A 23,994-nucleotide genomic window follows, 5' to 3' on the forward strand; every position below is an offset into this window, starting at 1 on the left:
TCCCTCCCCTGAAGAGAAGGGGAATTCACAGTCACTGTAATACATGAAATGTAAATGACAAGCAAAGCAGAAGGGGGAAGTAAGATTAGTGTTTCCCTTAGTGAGGAAGATGTCGAGAGAGAATATGAGGAATATGGACGTCACAAACTCTGTGGAAATAAATACCAGGGATAATTTGATTTGTTATTTTACACACAAATTCATATGAAAAAACATACTTTATATTACTTCACATTTTCCATAAATAACTGCATATTATTGCTGTTACATTCTATTATTGTTATTGATATTACAGTTTGTTAGTACTTTATTACCACTGGATACAAAATATTAAAGGACACTTAATGGAAGTTGTTTTTGTTTTCACAGCAACAAAAAATACAGTACTGCCAATACTCAACTTGTCCATCTTTAGAAAATACTGCACAAAGTCACAGCACCCGAACAAAGACACTTCACTCTGAAGTGTGAGAATAGCATAAAAACAAACACGTCAAACAGATGACTTCCTTTTAGGGGCCAACATCCCTTCAAAATCCACATGCAACCTCTCAAACACACACGAAACAAACAGACACACACAAACACAGGTCCCACCTATACACTCACACACTCACTCACACACACACACACACACACACACACACACACACACACACACACACACACACACACACACACACCAGCAGCCTTCCTCATTGTACTCACATGCACCTAACTCATACACTTCCTGTTTGCTGTGTTTGTGAGCCGCGGTGTGTGAGTGAGGCGCAGACGTCTTTGAGTGCAGCAGAGAGCAACAACGACTGATCTCACTCCTGTTTCACTGCACTATTCTGCCGTGCCCAGGATGTGGGTTTGTCTGTTAAACCGTGATGTTTGTGGTGAATGAATGGCAGTGGTTCTGAGCTGGAGAGAGAGACTTGCCGTGTTGTTGGACTTTTAAGACAAGAACAGAGGCTATGGATGCAGGACAGTAAACTGCAGGTAAGTGTAGTTGAATGGTATCTGCACCCTGCTCTGTGGCTTCAGATGTGGTCACAAGCCAGTGTTCATTAATGGTGAAGCAGTGGAGAGTGTCTCCAGTTTTACATTTCTGGGGGTGACCATCTCTGTCATCTTTGTCTTCTACTTATCTAACTGATATGATGGTATGTTATCATCTTTGGGACTGGAGTTGGTTTTGGCAGAGTCAACTTACATGTCAACCTGTTTTGACTAGTTTAAATGTTTTTTTAAAAATTATAATATCGTAGATCATTTCTCTACAGTGTGAAAAGCTTAGGCGTGTGTTATCTGTCAGAGGAGCTGATGGGCAGTGTCAGTGACGGGAAAGGCAGAGGGCTGTCCCTCTGTGAACTCATAGACCCCCACTGTGACAGCAGTTTGGGAACTTCTGCTTTTTTCAGATGCTCTATGTAATTCATACTTGTAATAAACAGTGTGGAAGTAGAGACTCAGGGGCACGTGTTAGACAGCTGGACGTGCCTTGCTTTAAATGTCTGTGCCTGTATCTGTAAATGGGAACAATAATTTAAGCCAGTTTGATATGAGATACCTGAGTCAGAGAAACTGCAGGTTGAGAAGGGTCCATGCTGCTGTTGAGTTAATTGCAGTGAGTGGTTGGTTTTATTGGACAGGTGAAGTTGAAATTGATTTGATAATTTAAATGTATGCGAAACAATATATAAAACTTCATAAAATTACACATACTCTTAACTTTGTATTAGGTTTTTTATAGATTTGTAAAGATTAAAAAACAATTGTAGCCACAGAAAAGCCACAACCAGTGATGCAAGCAAAGAATCCAGTAACAGCAACTGTCCCTGAAGCATTCGGTCTATCAGTGGTCTGTGAGGGCTCCACCCCATAGAAACAAAACTGAGCCGACGCCTGAACTTGTCAGCCACATGTGGATTATAGGCACCACAATCATATAAGATGACAGTTGGTGCCATTTCTAATAGAGCTGGAAAATCATGTTTAGTCATAACCAGTGATGTAAAGGTAAATGGAAATGGCAACCGTCAGCGATTGTGATATTGAAAATTAGTCCCACTACAAAAAAGTACATTCTTTCTTATTTCTGCTCAAGTTTCAAGTCAAGTCTCAAATCAATCCAGATATCCAGTCTTGCCAGAGTAGGTCTAAAATCATCAAGTTACTTGTACTGTAGTGAGTTCTCATGAATTGCAAGTCAACTGAATGATTTCAAGTATCTGAGTGTTGACTATTATGTAGTGTAAATTACACAGAATTAAAAGATGTGTTAATCCTGTTATTTACATAACTGGGACCAAGTTTCGACAATGCACAGAACAAATATTCATATATTCAAGTATGTGGCTTTGCCTTTCACAGCAGTCAAATTTAAATCTCAAATCTACAGCAGTCTAAATATCTATGTTATTTCTTCCAAAATGTATCCCCTCAATTGGTGTTTTGATGATGAGAGAGAGCACTGTCCATCACGTTGGCCCAAAATCACCCATAGGTGTTCAGCTGGGTTGAGATCTGGTGACTATGAAGGCCATAGCCAAATATCATTACCATATTTTTGCATCCTGCCCTTTCTGACGACAGACTCTTCCTGTACAACCACAGGAAGGGATCATGTATTCTTCTTAGAAATTTTCAATTTCACAATCAGCTTGAATACAAACATCTCCTCTTGTTGAGAAATAAAAACTGTCAGAGTAGCAGTCATGTGTCAGACATGATTTGAAAAACATTGGAGGGACTGGGGGACTTTGACAGCTTTTATTGTTTACCACAGTTATCAGATATGACGACTGTAGGTTGTCACAATCTGCGTGTTTGTGTTTTTTATGTCACATCTAGCAGAGGTGACTGCCTTATCCCAGTGCAACATTGTATGTTATTCACAACATTGCTTCCTGTTTGTATCTTCTATCTATGTCTCTGCGCTATCAATAAGATCTTCATCTTCACCTTTATACCACATACTTTGAGGTCAACACCCTTGTGTTTGTGTCTGAACAATATGCATCAGTGCACATGCACAACCCAACTGAAACTACAAAAAAACATGCAGTGATGTAAGCCTTAAAGTACCGTACACAAAATGTTTTCCCCCCTGTAACAATTAAACTAAGTGTAACAGGGCATGCATTTACATTGGAAATCATAGATATCTACATCCTCATTCTAAGCTGGATGATATAATGTGATGTTGTTCAGTATGAAATTAAGCAAACAAGGGATTGTGTTTGTGTAGCAGAGCCACCACTGGCTCCTTGCTGTCTGGAGTTAAGTGTGAATACCTGAAATTACTGCATCTGATATTTGCATTTGTGAGTTTCATCATATGTTTATCAGTGTTTATTGAGGAAGTTAAGGTCAAAAGTTATAAAGACTGTCTTTCTGTTCTCCAATTGACAGAATAAGCTCTGTCTTTGGTGTTGTAGTCAAGTGCACAAGGGCAGATTGTTCCTATCTATATATATTTTTCAAGCTGACACTTCCTTCTTGAAACATGTCTACACAGTTGCAGTAAAACCTTTATTCTAGACTTGTTATGAGGTTGGAATCATCATCATACCAAATCGCACAGCAAGCAGAAAATAAGGCTTTAAAAGAATGTTATTCCTGACCTTGGAAACAGCCGTTGACAGAACAGTTTCACTTCTCAGAGAAACTTATGGTACTAAGAGAGAATGGAAATTTGAACAGCCATAATTCGATGACAAGCAGGCAAACTCCATTTGCCAAAACTGATTATAAGATATGATAGAAAGTTGCAGAACAGAATAGTTAATAAACTGACCCTAAGGTGAGGCTGCTGTTTCCGAGGCCAAGAATGAACTTTGATGCTCATCTGTGAAACATCAATTCTTGGCACTAGTAAATAACAAATGCCTTTGTTGTGTTAGTTTGAAACCCACTATGAGAGATCCCCTCTGTCTGAATTGTAAGTTCCCACCGGTAGTGGTTGTTTGAACTAAAGGGAAGCACTTAGTTACAGTAGAGCTTTGGAGTTGGACCACTGTTGTTTCCTAAAGCCATAAGAGACCAGTTCACATCCAGTGGGTCAATGTAGAGAGAGAAAGAGGCGGGATAACAGCTCTGTCAGCCAGCAGAGGAAGACTGGATGTGAATATCAGACTCAATCAATCAAAGAGGAGGGGGGTCTGTAAAAATGAGAAGCACACATACAGTACACACACATATACACACGCAAGCTCTCCTCCATGGTCTGTGGGAGTATATCTGAGAGTCCGATCACACCACAACAATAGGGAGGCACCTGCTTCCTCAGCTGTGCAGGGAAGCTATCTTCCTGTAAGGAAGCAGTTGGTAATGGGATCAGTGGGAGAGATGGTGAGCAGCCTGTGAAGACATGGAAGGAGAGGAAAGCTAGGACAGTATGAGAAAGAGAAAAAGAGACAAGTGGAAGTGCAGCACTGGAAATGCTCAGTTTGTTTGGGAAATGTCAATACTTCTAACACTTTCAGACAAGGAGCAAGAGGGCTGAGAGTGGATAAACAAACTATAATATGAGGCAACAACTTGTAATGCCCTTTCTCAGTAAGCATTTTGTTGTGGAGTGCATATAGGGTGCAATGATAACAACTATTGTTACTGTGACAAAATTAAATCTGAGAAGTCACCCTTAAGGATTCATGGCTCTTATCTTCGGCTTTACATCATATTAGTTTCTAAAGTTTTTCTAATGTTTTAGTTTTTATGCTATGTAGACATACGATAACTTGCAGTGAAAAAACCCAAGACAGTATTGTGCCATAATGAAAGCTGAGAAGACTATTCAGTGTTTTTTTTTATCTTGGCAATCATTGATATGGGTAAGGTAGACACGGATGAAAGAATGGAGTGTATTGGGTTGTTTGGGATGTTATTTTGGCAATGTGGTCAATAGAGGAAATGAAAAAATGAAAGGCTAAGAGAAATAGACAAGAATCTATGCTTTACTTTGGTTTTACTTTCGTCAGGATCAATGGTTTCTGGCTTTGTTGGCATTAATCAGTCATTTTTAAGACATCTGTCTTTTTATGTTATGATAATGGTTGTTGTTTTGTGTCATGTGTTCTCCTAATTGTAGGTGTGGCTGTCAGTTTGTCTGTACATATAACCTGCTTTTGTTAATGAGTGCTTACCTGTTGAAGACATTGATGATCAAACCACTGCATCAATACACCTTTTTGTATATTCAATCTGTGAACAACCCTTCTTCTTCCTTAAATTATCTGATCAGTTTCTTAAGGCTATGGTAAATTCAGTGAAAACCCATTTAATGTTTTGAGATTATTCCAAATTACTCAACCACCGCACAAAAAAAAACAAAAAAAAAAACAGCTTGTTATTGTATGACTGTTGCAAGTTGCAACCCATGAAAAAGTGGAAGTGACCTTGTTGACTTTCAGGGATGTACTGCATACATCCTCTTATGTAACACCAGACTCATGCATTTGCAACATTTTAGCAGAGATCTACGTAAACAACAATTGTGATGACACTCTGGAGTTGGGATTGAATGTGGTTGTTAAAATCCCAACCAGTAACAGTACCAGTGCTTCCAGACAGCTTTGTTTACTATATGTTACAGTGTTCAGTATGATGTTTTGCCAGTAAAAATTCATGTATTGAACTGATTAAGTGATTAAATGAATATACAGGAGCCTTAGATGAATTTCAAAGCTTTTTATCTGCTCTGTAATTGCACTCACAACATTTAATCAATTAAGCGCATTCTTTGTGGTAATTGGTATGATATGGTACAAACAAAAAAGTACCTACTCTTACACCAGGTAAGGCTGTCAAAATTCTAACTTTTCTATGAAACTAAAATAATGTTCACACCTTTGCAACTTCAAACAAATACACAATAAGGCAAAAGAGATAAAATTATGAAATTATGAAAAGCTAACCTAAAGTAGTCCACAGGACAATTACTACTACTCCTACTAATAATTTCAATTACAACCATAGCTCACTGTTCTAATAGCCTACTTTCACTGCATTATGCCGCCTCATAAGTTCTTCACCTCTTTTATTACCTTTACATGTCTCCATTGAACCCCATCCTGGATGCAGGAGTCATCACGGCTCTGACTTATTAGTTCCTTCCACTCTCACCGGGCTCTCATCCAGCTCTTTGCAGCGCTGACAATGACCGGAGCCCTTAGCAAGTATCCAACACACTGGGCTCTATACCTCTGCTCCGTGCCACTGAGGACACCTCTTAGACACAATACCTCTCTGGGGAAGAGGGACTGCTGAGAAAAGGGCTACGTGGATGTATTGTTTAGATCTGGAGCTGCTGGTATTGTTATTGAATGGTAAATGTAAAAAAAGCAGGGAACTAGTGGGGGATAATTGAGTTTCATTCCTCTGGCCTCTTGAACTTGGATTTACATGAGCTTACTGCCCCACTTCTCCACCGGTGATATTTATGAGGTCATGGGTCAGATGTTTTACAGTGTCGGTAGTGTGTACACATGCACATGTAGTGTGTACATACGTGTGCATGTGTGTGATACATGGACAACTGTTTGTGTAACACATGTAACACATGTAACACGCATGACTTGACGTAGGTTGGCATGCCTCCAAAGGAATAGTTGTACATTTTGGTGAATATACTTTTTCGCTTTGTTCATGAGATTAGATTATTACCACTTTAGCTTATCTTAACATGAAGACTGGAATCAAGGAGAAACTGCAATCCTGACTCTGTCCAAAGATAAAAAAAAATCTGTAACAAAAAGAAACAACAAAAAAAGAAAAGAAAGAAGAAAAAGAGGTGTTTTGTGCCAAATGCTTAATTGGCCAGGTGCAATAACTGGTCATTATGAGGTTAACAGGCAACCAGCAAAGACTTCATGATTCTCCAAATCAAGAAGCAGTTTGGCACATATCATTTGACACTTATGTGTTTGTACAGGTATAATGTTAATGTGTTGTGGTTATTGTGAATCACATAAATATTGTCTCAGAAGACAAATAGGCAACAAGCTTTAATTAAGATTCTATATGCTGATTGGCATAAAGTGTAGCTCCCAAATGTCAAACTACTGCTTTAAAGTGTGTGTGTGTGTGTGTGTGTGTGTGTGTTAGTGTGTATGTCAGGCAGGGCTATTAGGTGAGTGGGTGCATGTTAGAGCAAGTGAGTCATTCATTAACACTTTTCATTTGACAGACTTGGTTTTTTTTCTAGCTTGTTTATGAAATGGGGAATTTGTCACACTCTGTGGAAATTTTGAGAAGATGTAATCAAGCAAGAGGAGTTTGGTGTTTGATGTCATTGCTCATGTTTGTGTCAGTGCTGACCTTATTCTGTAACTAACTCTTGTTACAGATTTTATTGATACATTAAAAGAGAGAGAGATACAATCAGTGGTATATACAAAAGAGTTGCACAACCTCAACTTACAGTAACAAACACACACAATGCATTTTTTTCACAAAGACATAAAAGCCCATAAAAGTACATTTATCTCACATTGATATGATCAAAATATGAATAATATAGCTAAAAGGAAAATGTAGTAAAAGGTTTTGAGCTTTCTTCTTCACAGACATATATAGCTATTGATGTTCTAAACACAGCACATCTTTAAAAAGCTTTGTCCTCATTTCGTTGGGGAAGTATTTGTTCTGCTTCTCAAATTTAGATGTTTCCCAGTATTTGTGCACTGCGTTTACGTGATAAACTCCAACATGAGGCAAGAAAAGGCTTTGAAAATATATCAAGCCGCAACATAATGCTTGATCAGCAACCATGTAAGTTTCCTTATGAAAGCGTTCCAGTGAGTCTTCATTACAGGTTCGAGTGAATTCCAGTATTTGTCTAAAAATAATGAAATCCTACACATTGTCACTTTCATAATTTAACTTCCATCATTACTTCCAGATCAAATCCAAAATTCAGAGATTTTGCAGTGATTTTTACGCACATTCAAATACATGAGAGGTGTTATAATAATTTTTTTGTGTGTTTTTTTTGTTAATATATTCCATTGACTTGATGTTACCCAAGCAGTTTCCAATACATGTATTCATATTTCATGGTCCAGCCTTTAAGACAAGTTCATCTAATCCTAATCACAAGCCAAATGCCTCTTCCCACTCATCCAAGTTTTTGTGAAATGAACAATGTCATAAAATTAAATTATCACCCAGAAACTAGGGATATTCTTTTCCAAAAAGAATATAAAGATAAGTCATTACTCAAAAAGAACATTGAGGAAAAAGGAGACACCATTCATAGATTATGCAATGCTGTACTTACAGTTAAGAATGGTAACTACTGCACCATCTGTTTTTATTGAAACAGTTCTCTTGGTTAGAAAAGCAACTTTGGTTGTTTTTTTGGTTTTGGTTGGTTAGGGTCTCGGCTTTCAAAGTGAGTCATTAAGCACCTGTCACTGAGAATGTTGTTTATCTAGCACAAAGACAGCACGATTTATAAATCTGACTATCAGCCCTTAAAGTTACTAATGGGACGTCCCTGGTACCTCATTATGCGTACAGCTTATGATGAAACATGCTCATAACAGAACTGAAACAAATGGCCACACCTGGGTTGTCCCAGTCAAATGCACTGATAAACAGAAGGTTTAAGAAATTAAGTTCAACACATCCTAATGAGTCAGTGGTGAAGATATGATGCACTAACGGTGTTATTGTCATACTTGAATGATACATTTGACTACAATGCTCTATATTTTGTCGCACACATTTTAAATCTGAAATCACTGAGGCTTTTTTTTGTCTTTTACCCGATCATAACAGTCATATTGTGAAAAATTGTGGGCTTGTTTTTTTTTTGGCTAAATGTTGTTTTTCAAAGCATGGTAGTACAAAGCAAGTACTATTCAACTCAAGAGTTTCAATAAGGCTTGTGTGTGAAAGAAGCTGTTAAACTGTCATTTCTTCTTCCAGTTTTTCATGGTTTAATCTGCAAAGTCAAAACTAAGAGCTAGAGGTAGAGGTTGTTGTTGTACGATTTAATATTCCAAATATGTAACAGGACCTGACAGCGTCCAATCATATGTTTTGTACTGCATGTGATGTTTAAGGAACTATGGAAACAAAACAGCAATACAAGCAACCCTGTGTCTGTTTTTCCTTCCCCTCTGAAATGTCCCTTATGGTTTGTGTATCTTCTTGGACTCATTTTCATACTTAACATCTAATTTGCCGTCATGCAAAACAGACATGATAACACATGCTATCCATGAAAAGAAAAGAGTATGTGTTTGTGTGCATGTTAGTATGCGTGCATACAAGGAATTTGGAATTTGAAGATAATGTTCTTCAGAATAAATGAATTGCGGTATAGAGTTATGTATCTTGTTCTGATGCTTAACATCAGCTCTCTTTACCGTCTCTCTGCAGAACCTGAGCCGCAAAGATGCAGCACACCTCATGTACAGAGGACAGGATCCAGCACGCTCTGGATAGGTGTCTGGATGGGCTTAGACAAAGCCCCACAGCAGCGCACCACTGGAACGGTAAGACTTCAGAGCTATATCAACAATATAGATCACTGTGGGTTTTTTGGTTGTGCTGCAGAGAGTCGAGACTAGTCGCAGACAATGAAACATGTATGTACAACTTATTGCTCCCCTGCATTGTTATAATAATGCTAATTGAAATGCTGTAGAAATTATCTACATTATCATCTTTGAAATGACAATTGAATGAATACAGTGACAGGCTTGTTTTAAGCTTGCCTACAATGCATTATTGATTTTGTCCTATGTTTTATTGAAGATACACATAAATATCAGTTTACTTGTCAAGAGAAGAATTACTCAGCCAATGACAAAAGCTGAGCAATATCTTCTGTGTCTCTGAACGGAACTGTTGAAAACCTAAAATAATCAGATTGGAGACTTAAAACATATGAGAATAACAAACTGGGAGTGCGGAAAACGTGGGCATTTGAGACAGGAAAAAAAGTTGCATTGTGGATTCAGCTTTATTTGGAGCTTGATCTATAGCCTGGATGTCTTTGCAATGTTAATCTGCTTGCACTTTCTGATAAACCAGCCTTTATAAAGGCTTTATAAGAATAGATTAATGGATTGAGTACAAATGAATATGTTATTTACAAATGCTTTATTTAAAAAAATGTATAAACCATTAAAAGGCATAATTTTTGGGTTGCCAGGTTGTGAAAAGTCTTTCCTTTATGTATCACCATAACATTTGCTTTATTCAATGCTTTAGGAGTACAACTCTGACATACTGTTCAACCATTGATGTTATAGAAAGGGCTGCAGGGCATCTAGATGAAAACCCATTTATTAACATTTACTACCTACGTCTTTAATTATTGTCATTAATGACTTATTGCTTCAAACCTGATTACTTAGAGTCTGTGAAACACTGACCCTTTATTATTAACATTCAAGACCTGATGATTAATCAGAAAGTGTGAAACATTTTACCTTTCATAATTATTCATAACCATTTATAACTGCATAACTGATGACATACCAGAAAATGTGAAACATTAGCAGTTATAAATGCTTATCAAAGTCACTGATACAGGATTTATAAAGCGTTAGTGGATCATTTATTAATGATTAAGTAAGCCATTAAGTTATGCTTATATAGTAAACCTTTATCATGGTGCCTTATCAGTGGTAATGTTTTTTCTAAAAAGCCTTTTAAAAAGTTGGGGATCTGTTCCTCTATCTGGAGGTACACCAAAATCACATCATTCACTCCTAAGTCCTAGTTTAGGCCAACTTCTTTAGTTTTTTAGGCAAATTTTGTTAAATCAAAATATATGTTGTGTATTTAAGGTAATCTTGGTGACTTACAATAATTGAGCAACCCTGCTCAGAAGAACATGGATAACGCTGGTGGTCAAACCTGTTACTTTCTGTTTTTACAAACAGCAACCTCAGTAAACACATTTCGAAGTTTATCATCACAGTGCTCAACTTAAGCAGAAAGCAGTCGTTTGTTCTCACATTTTCATACACAAGCACAGAGTGTGAGAGACACTCAACAACCATATGGGGCATATGAGCTATAAGAGTCTGAGCTTGTTGTTGATGACACTGCTGCTGTAAGATCATCGGGGAAATGTGTTATTGGGTGCTGGAGGAAGTTGTGTGAATAGACATGACAGCTGGGAGGAAGTGGTGGCACCGACCACAGTGTGTGAGTGAGGCATCATGCGGCAGGAGTTACTGTGGTGCAGAGTGTAAAAAGAGGGCGGAAGATCAAATCGGCAAAAGCCTCCCGCACATCAACCATTGCCAGAGTGGCATACACTGTACAGGCATGTTGTAGGTTTTATATCTGTGTACATTGAGATGATTTGATTTTTACGTTAAAACAAAAGTGTCATAACTGAAGCTGGGATTTGTTTCTCGGGTTCCTTCCCCACCTCTTCAGGGATATATATTATCTATATATTTGATTACATTTACAGAATGTGAATTTTCCTTTAACTACTTTATCAGTGGCCTTAAATATAAAGATAATCAAATTGACATCTTAACAAGATAATTTTTAACTTGTGGCTTAATTTGCAGCGCTGGCATCTTACCAGAATGAACTTGCGTTCTCCAGTAAATAATCATGATGCAAATACACCTACAGTGTAACCTTTAAATAGCGCACTGCTTTTGAGAGATGTTAGATAACGATCAGGATGCAAATAACTAGAGAAACTGACAAGTTCTTAGAAACCATTTCTCTGTATCCTGAACAACTGCTGATGTGTGACTTCTTTGGAAACTGAACTCCTTAGTGATGCACTTGTTGATGCGTTGAGACAGAGGGATCAAAACGGAGAGGAAGGTGCTTGTGAGGAGTCAGCCATCACTTTCAGTTGTTTTTGTGAGTGCGGTTTTAGATACTGTACACATAGCTCTCGCCTGTCATTTTATGTAATTTCTTCATTTCACACTGTAATAGAAAACTTTCAATCAGCGCTCAGTGAAACATCACTCTCTCAACCCTTTGACAATAAAAGGAAAAGTATCCAGTGAGTTTACTTAACTTACTGTATGACTTGATCAGTAATGAGCAGTGAGTCTGGTTATCACCAATTCATGCAAATTTCACTTTAACTTTATTCTAGAGATGTTTTAGTACCAAAACAAGTCCTTTTGGGGAGGATACACATTATTTATTAAATCTGTTACAACAGGAAATCCATCCTGCCAGATTCATGTTCAATGTTTCAGTAAGGATTTTTGTTTATGTACAAATCTGGCACACCCTTGAAATACAGCAGCACTGACAGTTACAGGTATTAAAAGCCCACAGCTGGTTGTAAAAACTTGCATTGGTTCATAACATTCTCAAACCCAAAGACTGTCTGACACACACCTCATTAATGTAATGTTTTATATGGTGGTATTAGATGCACTTTCATTCCTATAGGCTGTGATTTTACATTAAGAGTGGCATGCTCCATATGAACAATTAACATTTTGTTGTGGAGTTGTTTATGGAATTATCTTTGCTTTGGTAATATGCTGTAAAATGCTGCTTAATTGTATGTTCATTGGACATGAAATCGAGATGTGAGAGGAGCAGTCAACTTTAGGTTCATTAAGATGTTATTAGCATAAGAATGAGCTAGAAGGGTTCATTTATTTGGACAGTTTCTTGCAAATTCAAGGAATCTCTACACTCGTTTGTGCAGCCTGTTTTAGTTGTTTGTTTCGTGTCACATTTTTGTTTCATGGTTTCTTAATCAGGTTTTTTATAGTTCTGCTGAGGTCAGAATCTAGACTTGCCACATGTAGCAGTCATAACCGTAGCTCGTGGTGTATTTATAAATTGTCGGCCACATACAAGTACACACAAAAAATTGTCCGCTGTGCTCTAACTGCGGTACTGTTTCTGTCTTTCAGTTTATCCTGTGAGAGTTTCAAGACACTTGTTACTTGTTACTAGTTTGCAACAATAGGGAACAGCTCAGGGTGAAACTTTAAACTGTAATGCATCATTGCGAGTTGTGTCTGTTGTCTATCATGGAGAGGAATGGAGAAATGGAGTACAAAAAGAAATCATGTTTTGGTTTGTGGCACTTTTTGTTTAATGTCTTACGTGGTGGACTAACCATATATACAGTGCATGACATGCTTAATAATATAATATGCACATGTAAAGTCGTTTAAGTAGTTTAGTCCTTTAAGCTCTTCAACCCACTGATGTGTCTGTCAACTCATGCGTGACACGGAAATACACATAATTATATATTTTTTATATTAATATATTTTACACCTTTTTATATAATTCTGAATATTTTTTAAAGGCTTTAGCAGTAAAATCAGGGCTAAAGTAAGCTCTTCTGCTTTCAGGAACGTTTTGTGTTTGCTTTCCCTCACAGTGTAAGCCTTTCTGGGGTGGAACATGCAACTTTTGTATCTCCTACATTTAATATGGGGCTATCAGTGTATGTTGAACATGAACAGTACTTATATGAATCCACCTGTGCTGTGTTTCAGTGCTGATGTGCTCGGCGGGTCAGTCAATGAACCGCTGGAGCCTGGAGGAGCTGGTGAAGAGGGATCCGGAGAATTTCCTTATCCTCTTGCAACAGATTATCAGAAAGACCAAAGAGGTGAGAAGGAAAAAGTCAAAGGTTATGGCGAAAGAGAACATAATTTTTTGCTGTTCAAACATTGACAGAATTTGTGAATTTTGATCCTATCCATATACTACTCTGTTTCTCTCTTAATGTGTGTTCAGGTTCAGGAGCAGTGTCAGTATGAGCTGGTGGCTCCCCTCGCTATCATGTTTTCCTCCACACTACTTCAGGTACAAATTGTTTTTACACTTGAACCTTTTGTCACCTCTGAGTACCATTGTTCCAGATGTGTAAAAGCACTCTTTGCTCCAAAGGCCAGTTGGTTCCTCATTTAAAACCACAATGACGCTTGTTTGAGGTGTTGCCATGTGACAAACGCTTGATGAGAACACTGGGATTCATGAACACTGCCTCTGTTTTTCAGTCAGACTGATTTGAATTAATATTCCTAAACATCAAGTTGTCCAGTAACAGTACACAAACACATTTTGATTAACTTATTAATTACAAATTAGAGAGGTTGAAAATAAAGAAAAAAACTGAATGGATTGCCAGATCAAACACTAAATGTAGACAGGCATGATTCAGTATTTCAGGAACTGACAACTGTGGTTGTTTGTGATAAAGCCTGTAATATAACATTGGATCGGGATACATTGCATACACTAAATCTATATAATGTATATAACATGTTTATAACAGATTATGATAAGATTAAGCAGCAATGTAATAATAAACAAATCATATTACAAAAAGTAAAATCATAATACATCTCTTGTGAAGTTACAAATGTTATTGTACTAAATAGTTGTAATTTATCACATTAACCAGTTATCATGTTGCTCATGTAACTTGCATCACAGACAGTACTTAACTGTCCGCCAAATATATAAGAAATGAAACCCTTGTGAACTATAAACAGGTATTGCTGCATCTAAATAGAACCCTGCTGAAATAAAGTACCTGGTTTGTGCTTTGGTTGCAGACGCCGTACTGTCCTCCAGACACAGAGCTGCTGGAGGAAGCTATTGAGGTGTTTCGCTGCTTCCTCACTTGGCCTGAGCCATACTGCAGTGTGTGTAAGAACCTCCTCTCCACACTACAGCTGGAGATCAAGGCCCCAGGTAGATATAGAGTATATGGACTGATTCTGTTTAAGGTCCACTCTCTCACGTCTCTGTCTTTCTGGAATCACAAACATTCTTCAGACTTTTCGGTCTGTTTTTTCCAAGCCTTGTACAGTACTTGCTTCCCCCCTGTGGCCAGTCAAAGTAATGCATTCAGGATGTACCTGGGGACACTGTTCACACCACAGCATATGGCAAGAATACGATGAGACTTCAGGTTCACTTCTTCAAACTAATACAACATTATTTAAAAAGGGATGTAGTTCAGGTATTTAGAAAAAAAAGCAGAAGCCACACCTAACCTGAAATTTACTGTAAGGGTCAAAGGAAGTGCATCAACAGACTGAATGAATACATTTGAAATAACTGAATGAATGAGACAGACATGAAGACAGAGTTTAAGGTGCTTTTTGTTTTGGGTATTAGTAGTATCCTAGTGGTCTACTTGTTTAGTAAGTGAAGACATTTCTGTACACAACAAGCTACTTCAAAAACAGCTCTGATTACCTCTGTCCATCAGTCCTGCTCAGTGGCCAACAGCGGAACATGTGTTCTTCATCTATGTGCATCTAGTCCAGCAGGACATCAATGAATAAAACTGTGTTCCTGTCTTGTCTAAAAGTTAAAACCCACTGAGAGATATAATACTGTCCTGTTTTTTCTCAAAGGGATTTCCTTTCAGAGGCTGGTGAGAGAAGAGCAGGGCCTTAACAGCTCTAGTCAGTGCTCCAAGACCATGTAAGTCCACACAACATCTGTGCTCACTGCTCACATACACTGTAACAAAGCCCATTTGTTATTGCCTGCAGAGGTGACATTACTGTATGTAATGTGTAATCAGCTATGTGACGTTTTGTGTACTTTCTATAAACTATAGATTCTGTATATATACAAGTATTGTGTTATACCATGAACAACTGTTACATTTTTACATTTCAAATGTGACTTAATCAGTGCATCTTTACCTAAAAACTGCTGATATTCAGACCAAGACTATATGAGTACACTGCAGAGAACTTGTTTCTATCTTTTTTAAGAGCTGTGTATTCATGACCATCTATTTTCAGTCTGGTTCAGATATGTTGTCTCTGCACTCACGTTCCTTCTGCTTTCTTGTTAGAATAGGCGGTTTTGCTTTTTTTAATACATATCAGTGGTTCACAGTAAGTTTATCTGATTACCATCCTTTCAAAGTAAAAAGATGTGTGTTCAAATAAGCTGAGTAGTACTTAGACAGCTAGTGCTTAGGTTCATTATCATCAAAGACATCAAAGACATACAGTATATTAGGGTCTATATTCCTGTTAGTGCCATTGAACACTGGTACTGACAAAAAGAAGTTGTTGGTCCCCGCCTGGCTGCCCACTGCTCCTATTGGATGGGTCAATTGCAGAGAATACATTTTATTTTAAATTTATGTTAGTGCTGGGAATTTCAAGAAGTCTTTATCTTGATCTTAATCATGACCTAGAAAGTCCCTTTTCATCCCCTCTTCCACCGATCTGCCCGCACCACTGCTACGATTACCATGGCATCCTGTTTGCTCTCTCTTACATGTGAATTTGTGTAGTACATGTTTCATACATTACCACTAACACCATTTGTCTGCTGCCTGCAGGACTGTGCTGCTGATGAACCCAGGTGAGATTCCTGCTGACTTTCTCTCAGTGGCTGAGCAGCTTAGTCGCATTCAGCACTCACAGCAAGAGACCTACATTACCCTGATCAAACATGCTTTCCAGTCCACACTAAGCACGAAGTACCCTCTCCACAGCATCCACAGAGCTCTGCAGGTATGTTCTGAAGCTGTGGACTATGACTATAATTTGTTAATAGTTCTCATATTATATTATTATATTTTTTAATATAATTTTGTGTTAAAGTTTCTTTGTGGTATGGCGTTATTATGGAATCAATACAGATATGAGTTTAAAAATAAATCTGACCTGTTTCTCTTGTTTGTATGCATTCAAACTGCAAAAAGCCTTTGCATTATGTAAGCAATACCAAGGAAATATGCAGCAATACTATATATTTGCTGTAAGCCGGAAACTGCATTATATATTTAACAAAGATAACAATACATGAGTCATGTGTCAGGACCTTTACCTAAAACCAAATCATAAAATATTCTTTGCAGACAAAAAGCGTGAATGAATTGGGGGAGATCTACTCCATGGTAAGCAGTTTCTTAGAGACAGCCGCTGCCATGAGTGACCCTCTAAAGGGCCGTAGTCATGTGATCCAGGGACTGGAGAAACTGAGGGAGAGGCTGAGAATCCCTGCATCCAATGGGCGAAAGTCTGATGGTAAGACGGCAGGTTTTATGGGATATTTAAACACAGTGCATGATGTTGATATATCAGTTTCTAGTTAATATTACTCTTTTTCTGTGTTTGCTCTTAGGAATGCTACAGACGCTACCACTCCCTACAGCCAAGTGTCACATGTTTCATTGGGAAAAGGATAACTTTGGTAAATCATTCAGTGACACTTTACTGATTTATATACATATACAGGAATTATCTTTTTGTTTTGAGCTGTTGAATATTCACTAAATTCATTTATTAGTTAGTTTGTTTATTTGCACATATACAGTATTCAATAGCATAAAACCAGACTGGATAAATAAGAAACAGTGACAGGATTTCAAGAAGCCACAAGTTTATAGCTTTTTATTTCTTTATGTCTCCTGTGACCTCAACTTTGCTGCAAGAAAGATATTTCAAATATACATTTTAAGCTCCTTCCTTACCCTCAGATAGCTTTTGGTCTGCTTATTGATTGTTGAATGTGGTTGATATTTGTTTGTTTTGATTCCTTCAGATGTTCTGAACACCCTTTTGGAGCATGAGTCTGACAAACTGATCAGTAATGGGCATGCTGAGGAGGAGGATAGTGTCGATATTGATGATGATGAGGATGATGAAGAAGAGGAACAGGAGGAGGTGGAGGAGGAAGACAATGTAGAGGAGGAACACGAACTGCCTTCAATGTCAATTGTTCCTAATGTCTACAGCGTCAACCATCGTGCTTCTACTTTCTCCACCATTTCCTCTGTGTCCACTGCCTCTAAAGACTCCATGTTCTCCACCATGTCTGTAGCCTCAGAGTCCTACGCTTCATCTCTCTACTCTGTCACTTCTGGAGTTGATAGTGACTACTTTGATGATTCTGATGACTATATCAGTTCCTCTCCTGTTGCTGAAAAATATTCACCAAAGTCTGCCAAAGCTGCAGCTCGTCTCAGCCAGCACTTGTACCGGTTTTTCATAAAACCCAAGAACCCTCGGTCACTGTATCGTGCCAAAAGCTTAGGAAACACAGAATCAAAAGAGCTTTCGGTGGTGCGAGAGCAGCGCTCCAATTCTCTACCCCAGCAAGTCTTCTTACGTACTCCTGAGCCCCCACTGATTCCACAAAGTCAGACTCTTAGACATGTTTGTTTCAGAAGGAGGCCTATTCTAAGCAGCGATGAGGACAGTAAGAATACTACGCTGAGGGTGGTCGTGTTTGGCGCTGATCATGTAGCAGGGAAAGTGGCCCGGGCCTACAGTAGCCTGAGAAGAAAGGAGAGTGCATGTCCACGTCTCAGCAGGGCCTTCAATATTCAGTTCTACTTTGTGCCTGTGAAAAGGGACTCAGCTACAGGGCCAGGGGGTCTGAGGTCTCCCAGTCCTGTGGTTCAAACTGGAACTCTAAAAGGAGCAGCCCTGTCTAATGTGAGTGTAAAAATACTCCAACCAAACTTCAAACATTGAAGGCTTGTTTACAACACTGTATTTCCTAAGCTGAGTTGTACAGTTGTTTAGAGTAAAAAAGGCATACCAACAATGAAACCTTATGGAAATTCCACTATTTGTTTGTAATGGTTGCTTTTGCTCAAGCAGGATGGGGACAGTACAAACGACATTGCCCATCTCCTTGGTATGTTGGACCCTTGGTACGAAAGAAACACCCTTACCCTGCTTAACTTGCCTACCAACGTCGTCTGCCAGGTACAACTGGAACTACACTGCCTAACCAAACATAATCCAAAAGTCTGGCGCACATTTAGAACGTGATCAACCTTCAGTTTCTCAACCAATATGTTCTCCAGAGAATTGTTAACTGTTTTAACAATGTCCAATTTTTTGTTTAGGTTATACCTAAATATATCATTTAACTCTATATTGTATTAAGTGTTACATTGTGTTGTTCTGCAGCAAACCTCAAAGACGGAGTCAGACTCATATGATGGTTCATATGAGCACCGTCTACCCATCCTGGCTGAGTTGGTCCTGTATTACTGCCGCCATGCTGCCCGGCCAGCTCTGATCCAGCTCTATCAGGCTGAGGTAAGACAAACTTTGACACAAAAGACACACATACACACAGCTACAATTCACTATGTTTGCCTTTCCTTCACAAATCCTTTCTTTAGATATTTTCCGCCAAGGACTAATATATGGAATAGAAATAGAAATCTTGGTCATAAGTTATGAAACTCTATTACAAACAAAATTAGTGACTGAGGATCTTTGTATTGTAGCTGACGTTAGCCTGTGGAGAGAGGAGGACTGAAGTGTTCGTCCACTCCCTAGAGTTGGGTCACACCGCAGGAACAAGAGCCATCAAGGCCATGGGTGAGTGTAATGCACACACATACCAAACATGCACACAAATCCTAGCAACCGTGCCACAATAAATAGAGTTCTCCCTAATTTCCGTGCAGTTAAGCATCATGAGTTATTATGAGGTTGAGACTCCACTAAATTTATGGTTGAGGAACATCTGCTATTTCTATATCATGATTCAGTTTACTTCTACTTTTCTGGTTTCACTCGTCACCACCAACCCCACTTCTGATTTTTAATTTCCTTGGAGAAGTAAAACTTCAGTGAAGGCTGTGCACCCATCATCTACATGAACAAACACGTTTATTACTGTTGAAATTACTTTGCTGTATTCCATTACTCACAATGTTCTCCACACCAAAATTATCCGGTTTCTACCCTAGCTACTATCTGTAAAAATGTGTCACAAAATTAGTGCCAGCGTTTTTTATTTTTTTTAACCTGGTAGTAAATTTAAATGTTGCACTTTTAACGGTATTGTGTCTTGCTGTGTGTGTGTTTTCTCATTGTGTAGGTGCTGCCAGTAAACGGTTTGGTATCGATGGTGACCGAGAAGCAGTTCCTCTAAAGTTGGATGTGGTGTACAACAGGGTAAGATGCTGTTTAAATCTGTTTACTGCCAAAATGTGTGTCTGCATTTAAAAACAATTGTATTTATAAATACACCATCTTATTGGCAAGTGTCACATCATCTCTTTTTGGAAACACTTCTCCACCCAAAGGAAATGACACATCACAATTTTGTGACAAAACACAAAGGCTGCTAAAAAAAGAAAAAAACAATAAGCGCTCTGTCCTGTCAAAGCTAGAACTTTTGTTTCTGTTGTCCCTGTGCTATAAACTGCCCATAGTGGTATAATGGCACTGTTTACTGATGTTACAATTGGTCCCAAAATGTCATTAGATACAATTCCTCAGATCTTAATACTGTACCAAATTTAAATTTTCTATAGGTGGACATCAATCATAATAAAAATACTAATAATTATTATAATAATGTTTTCCTCATTTTCCAATATTTTATTGTTTTACTAAAATAGCAAGAGCAGTAAACTTATCCTCCCTGCTTCTCTCATTCAGGTGGTGATTAGTGGGAGAAGCCAGTGGAAAAGAGAAACCAAAGTCTGTACTTCTATAAACTTAACCAAAGCGTGCAAGAATCCCGAGGAACTAGGTATGCTGCTGCCTCTGGCCATTATAATACATGATACTGAGTCACTGACATGTTTCAAATAGTGTTCAACTGTTAATAAACATAAGCTGTCTGGAGGTGTAAGTCAATTTTTTCACATAGATTGAAATTTGATTGTGGTAAATTTAAATGATTCACTAAACTTATAGTACTCTATACAGCATATGGCTGCTCCAGCTAATGTTAAATACAAATTACTTGATATTGTCCTTGTTATACCTGCATTTGACAATGATGAATCAATTTCTGTCAGATGTGCATTTGTAATCATATTTAAATTAAAACAATCTCTGTCAGACTCGAAGATGGAGTGCCTGCAGCTTACGATGACTGAGGTCCTGAAGAGACAGAACGGTAAAAGCAAGAAGGGCTACAACCAGGTGAGCTAGATGTTACATCAGTCTATCTCTGTGGTTTGTGGGATATAAAAAAGTGCTGCAGCAGCACACTTTCACAAACAACATCTTCTCTATTTGAAGATGGAGATCTTGATACACCATAGTCGTCTCAAACTCAGCTATACTGAATCTCTCAGCTCACGTGTGTTGAGATGAAAGTTTTTTTTAAACAGACAGTGATAGAACAAAAAGCCACAACACAGGCAATAGTCACATCTGTTGTGCTTGTGTGTGTTTTTGTAATAATATAATTTGCTCAATACTGTAGCGTAATCTCTATACCTCATCTAGATTTGGATCATTGATTTGTTAATCATTGCGCATCTCAGCAAAATGTCAACCTATTTATGTTATTGATTTTCAGGTCAAGGCTCTCTTTACAACTCAGGGCCAAAAAGAAGAGCTTCAAAAATAAAACAAAACAAAACAAAATAAAACAAATAACTCAAACAAGCTACAGTAGCAATGAAAATCATATCAAATGGTATGCAAATAATCAATAATAATAATTATTATTATTAATATATTTACTTTTCTGTGGTCCTTCAATTTATAGCAGCTGAGCATGACAGAGGTGAAAGTGGATAAAGTGCAGGTCAGCGGTGCTGAAAACACAACCTTTGCTGTATGTCTGGACCAAGATGAAAAAAAAATACTGCAAAGTGTCACCAGGTAAAGTAAAAGACACACAACACACACAGGAATTGAATGTAGACATAAACAATGTCTGGCAAAGCTGTGGTACACTACACCACCAAATATTTAATCTCTCCAAGAAAATGAATAGTTCTGTCAATTGTTGGTAGCCCCTCTAAACCGACTCATGTACTTTCTTAACTTCTTTATAAAGTGAATTGAGTATCTCATGTCAGAAGTCACAACCCAGTCTCAGGAAACGTATATGAATAGAATGCACACATGTTTATACCATCCGACCACAACTCTCAAGTGTTATGAATCTCACCTATGTGTCTCTGTCTGTCCTTTATAGGTGTGAAATATCAGTGTGCTATAAACCTGACAGCACCTCGGACTGGAGGCTAAGAAAAGCCCGGACCTCGGCCCAAATCCAGCCTCTCAACCCAACCTTTTGCTCCCTCCTCTGCCTGCCCATAGTGACTTTCAGTGGGGCACTCCCTTGAGACTACTGGATTCTGGTACAGGTGGTTTGAACGGAAAGACTGTGCATATCTTTAGAGCTTCATATGCTCTGACTGACTGACTGACTGCAGAGGAAGTGTGCATAGGACATGTTGTTTTTTCATTTCTGCCTCATGCCTTAAAGCCGCCGTTGGTATGCTCAAATGTGGCAACTGTTGGAAAATAGAAGGACCTAAGCAGAGAAGATGAAGAGGAAACTTCCGACCAGGCTGGCCTGTGATCGTTCGGACCAGAGACACAAAGAACTTCTGGCGATACAATAGCTCTAATGATGCTGAGTTCAGCTTCCTCTATACAAAGCAATTATACACTGCTGTGTAGGAAACAAGTTACGTTCTTCAGGTTTCAGTTCTCCTATCGTTTTTGGCAGGGAAGTGGCCTTACCCACAGTAACAGCAGAATGTAAGCTGGTCATACAGGTCGAATCTGCAGAGGCTCAAGCAAGATGGCATCCAAACTGGCAAGACTAATTTGTTGTAATAGACAGAGAGATGGATGTAAAGATGTAGAAATCATCTTGGAATCAAAGTCTCAGTTTGCTCTGAATCAGCCCACATGGACATGGAGGACCTTGTGGTATTTTGGCATCTGTTGGCCGGACTGTACTATGTAACGGCTCCATTGGGGCTATTATCAGACTATGGACACTATGGATTTAATTTTTTAAATACTGTGTTTATGAAATATTGTATTGCATACCATAACTTGTTGTGTGTCTATTATAATGTGCTTGTAGTGATAACATTTCTCCTAAGGAGTTATAATGAATCCACTGTTTAACTGGAATTATAAATATGAACAGCAGGGGGCTCTGTTGATATTCAAGGTGACTTCAGTTGAAGTAAAGATTACTTTAACAGTCTTGAGTTTGTAATATTTTTAGAATGACTTTTATGTAGCTTAATGTGTAAATAATACAATTTTATATTGAAAACTGAAGGAATAGATGGAAAATACAAATTTGCCATTTTAGTGCTACAAATACATTCAAAAGCACTTCTTCCTGATTCATTGCACTTGGCATACTGTATGCTGTATACTGTATGCATACTGTAACAATGACATTTAAAAAAAATGTGTTTTCATTTTGTTGCTGTAAAGGGAAGATATCCTGATCACCTGACTGAGACTGTAATAGTAGCATTTGTAAAAGAAGCACTTGAACATTTGAGTGAATGACTTATAGGAATATTACGGTACTTTAATGTTCAGATAGATTCTCTCTACCTACATGCCTTTTCTGGTGAAAATATTGCAAATGACTGATTCATTTTATAATTATATGTCAAACATCCACACTATTGATACATTTCAAATTCAATACTCATTAAAATATGTTTCTTCAAAAATAAATTTCATCTTCTTCTTCTTCACATTTCTTCTTTATATGCCTTAATTTGAAGATGTTCTGTATATTGTGTATATTACCAACCTGTTATATAAACATACAGCAAGTTTGAGAATATATTCAGTAGTATATTGTAAATACATTTTTCTCATTATCCTATTTTGCTACATGTCAGGGGAAATCAGTATTTACTTCACTCCACTACTTTCATCTGACAGCAATATTAGCAGTAGCTTTGCAGATAAAGATTTTATATACAAAGTGTGTAATCATTTTATAAAATATGATGTATTGTTATAGATTACACTAACCCCAACATAATATATTATAGTTTAAATTAAAGGTTGAATATGTAGAATATTTATTAAAAGCTATATATTTTTTAAAATAATACAGCCACGGGGCGTTTTGAGGGGTACAGAATGAAAGTATTGCTTTTCCATAAAAAAAAATATTTAGTCTGAATTAATATTTTTAAAATTTTTTGACGGGTTCGACAATGACGTTCTGACACGTTCTGTGTACATTGTACCAGCCAATTAATGGCCGGAATTGCGGGTTGCCAGGGTTGTCTGTTGTTCCGGTGCAGCTACTGTAGGCTGG

The 23,994-nt window shown here is 37.9% G+C and overlaps 1 protein-coding gene across 1 annotated transcript; it reads left to right on the forward strand.

The window, feature by feature from the left end:
• The first annotated feature begins 720 nt into the window (after window positions 1-720).
• pik3r5 (phosphoinositide-3-kinase, regulatory subunit 5) lies at window positions 721-23,390 on the forward strand. Its single transcript, XM_053336276.1, has 18 exons — window positions 721-987; window positions 9,379-9,494; window positions 13,467-13,582; window positions 13,711-13,779; window positions 14,535-14,673; window positions 15,345-15,414; window positions 16,295-16,469; window positions 16,817-16,985; window positions 17,083-17,151; window positions 17,503-18,398; window positions 18,567-18,674; window positions 18,882-19,013; window positions 19,208-19,301; window positions 19,807-19,883; window positions 20,373-20,466; window positions 20,782-20,864; window positions 21,439-21,554; window positions 21,874-23,390. Exons 2-18 carry the CDS (start codon window positions 9,395-9,397, stop codon window positions 22,022-22,024), a joined length of 2,658 nt encoding a protein of 885 aa, XP_053192251.1. The 5' UTR covers window positions 721-987; window positions 9,379-9,394; the 3' UTR covers window positions 22,025-23,390.
• Window positions 23,391-23,994: the final 604 nt, after the last annotated feature.

The sequence above is a fragment of the Scomber japonicus genome, chromosome 2 (assembly GCF_027409825.1).
Source record: "Scomber japonicus isolate fScoJap1 chromosome 2, fScoJap1.pri, whole genome shotgun sequence".
NCBI lineage: Eukaryota > Metazoa > Chordata > Actinopteri > Scombriformes > Scombridae > Scomber > Scomber japonicus.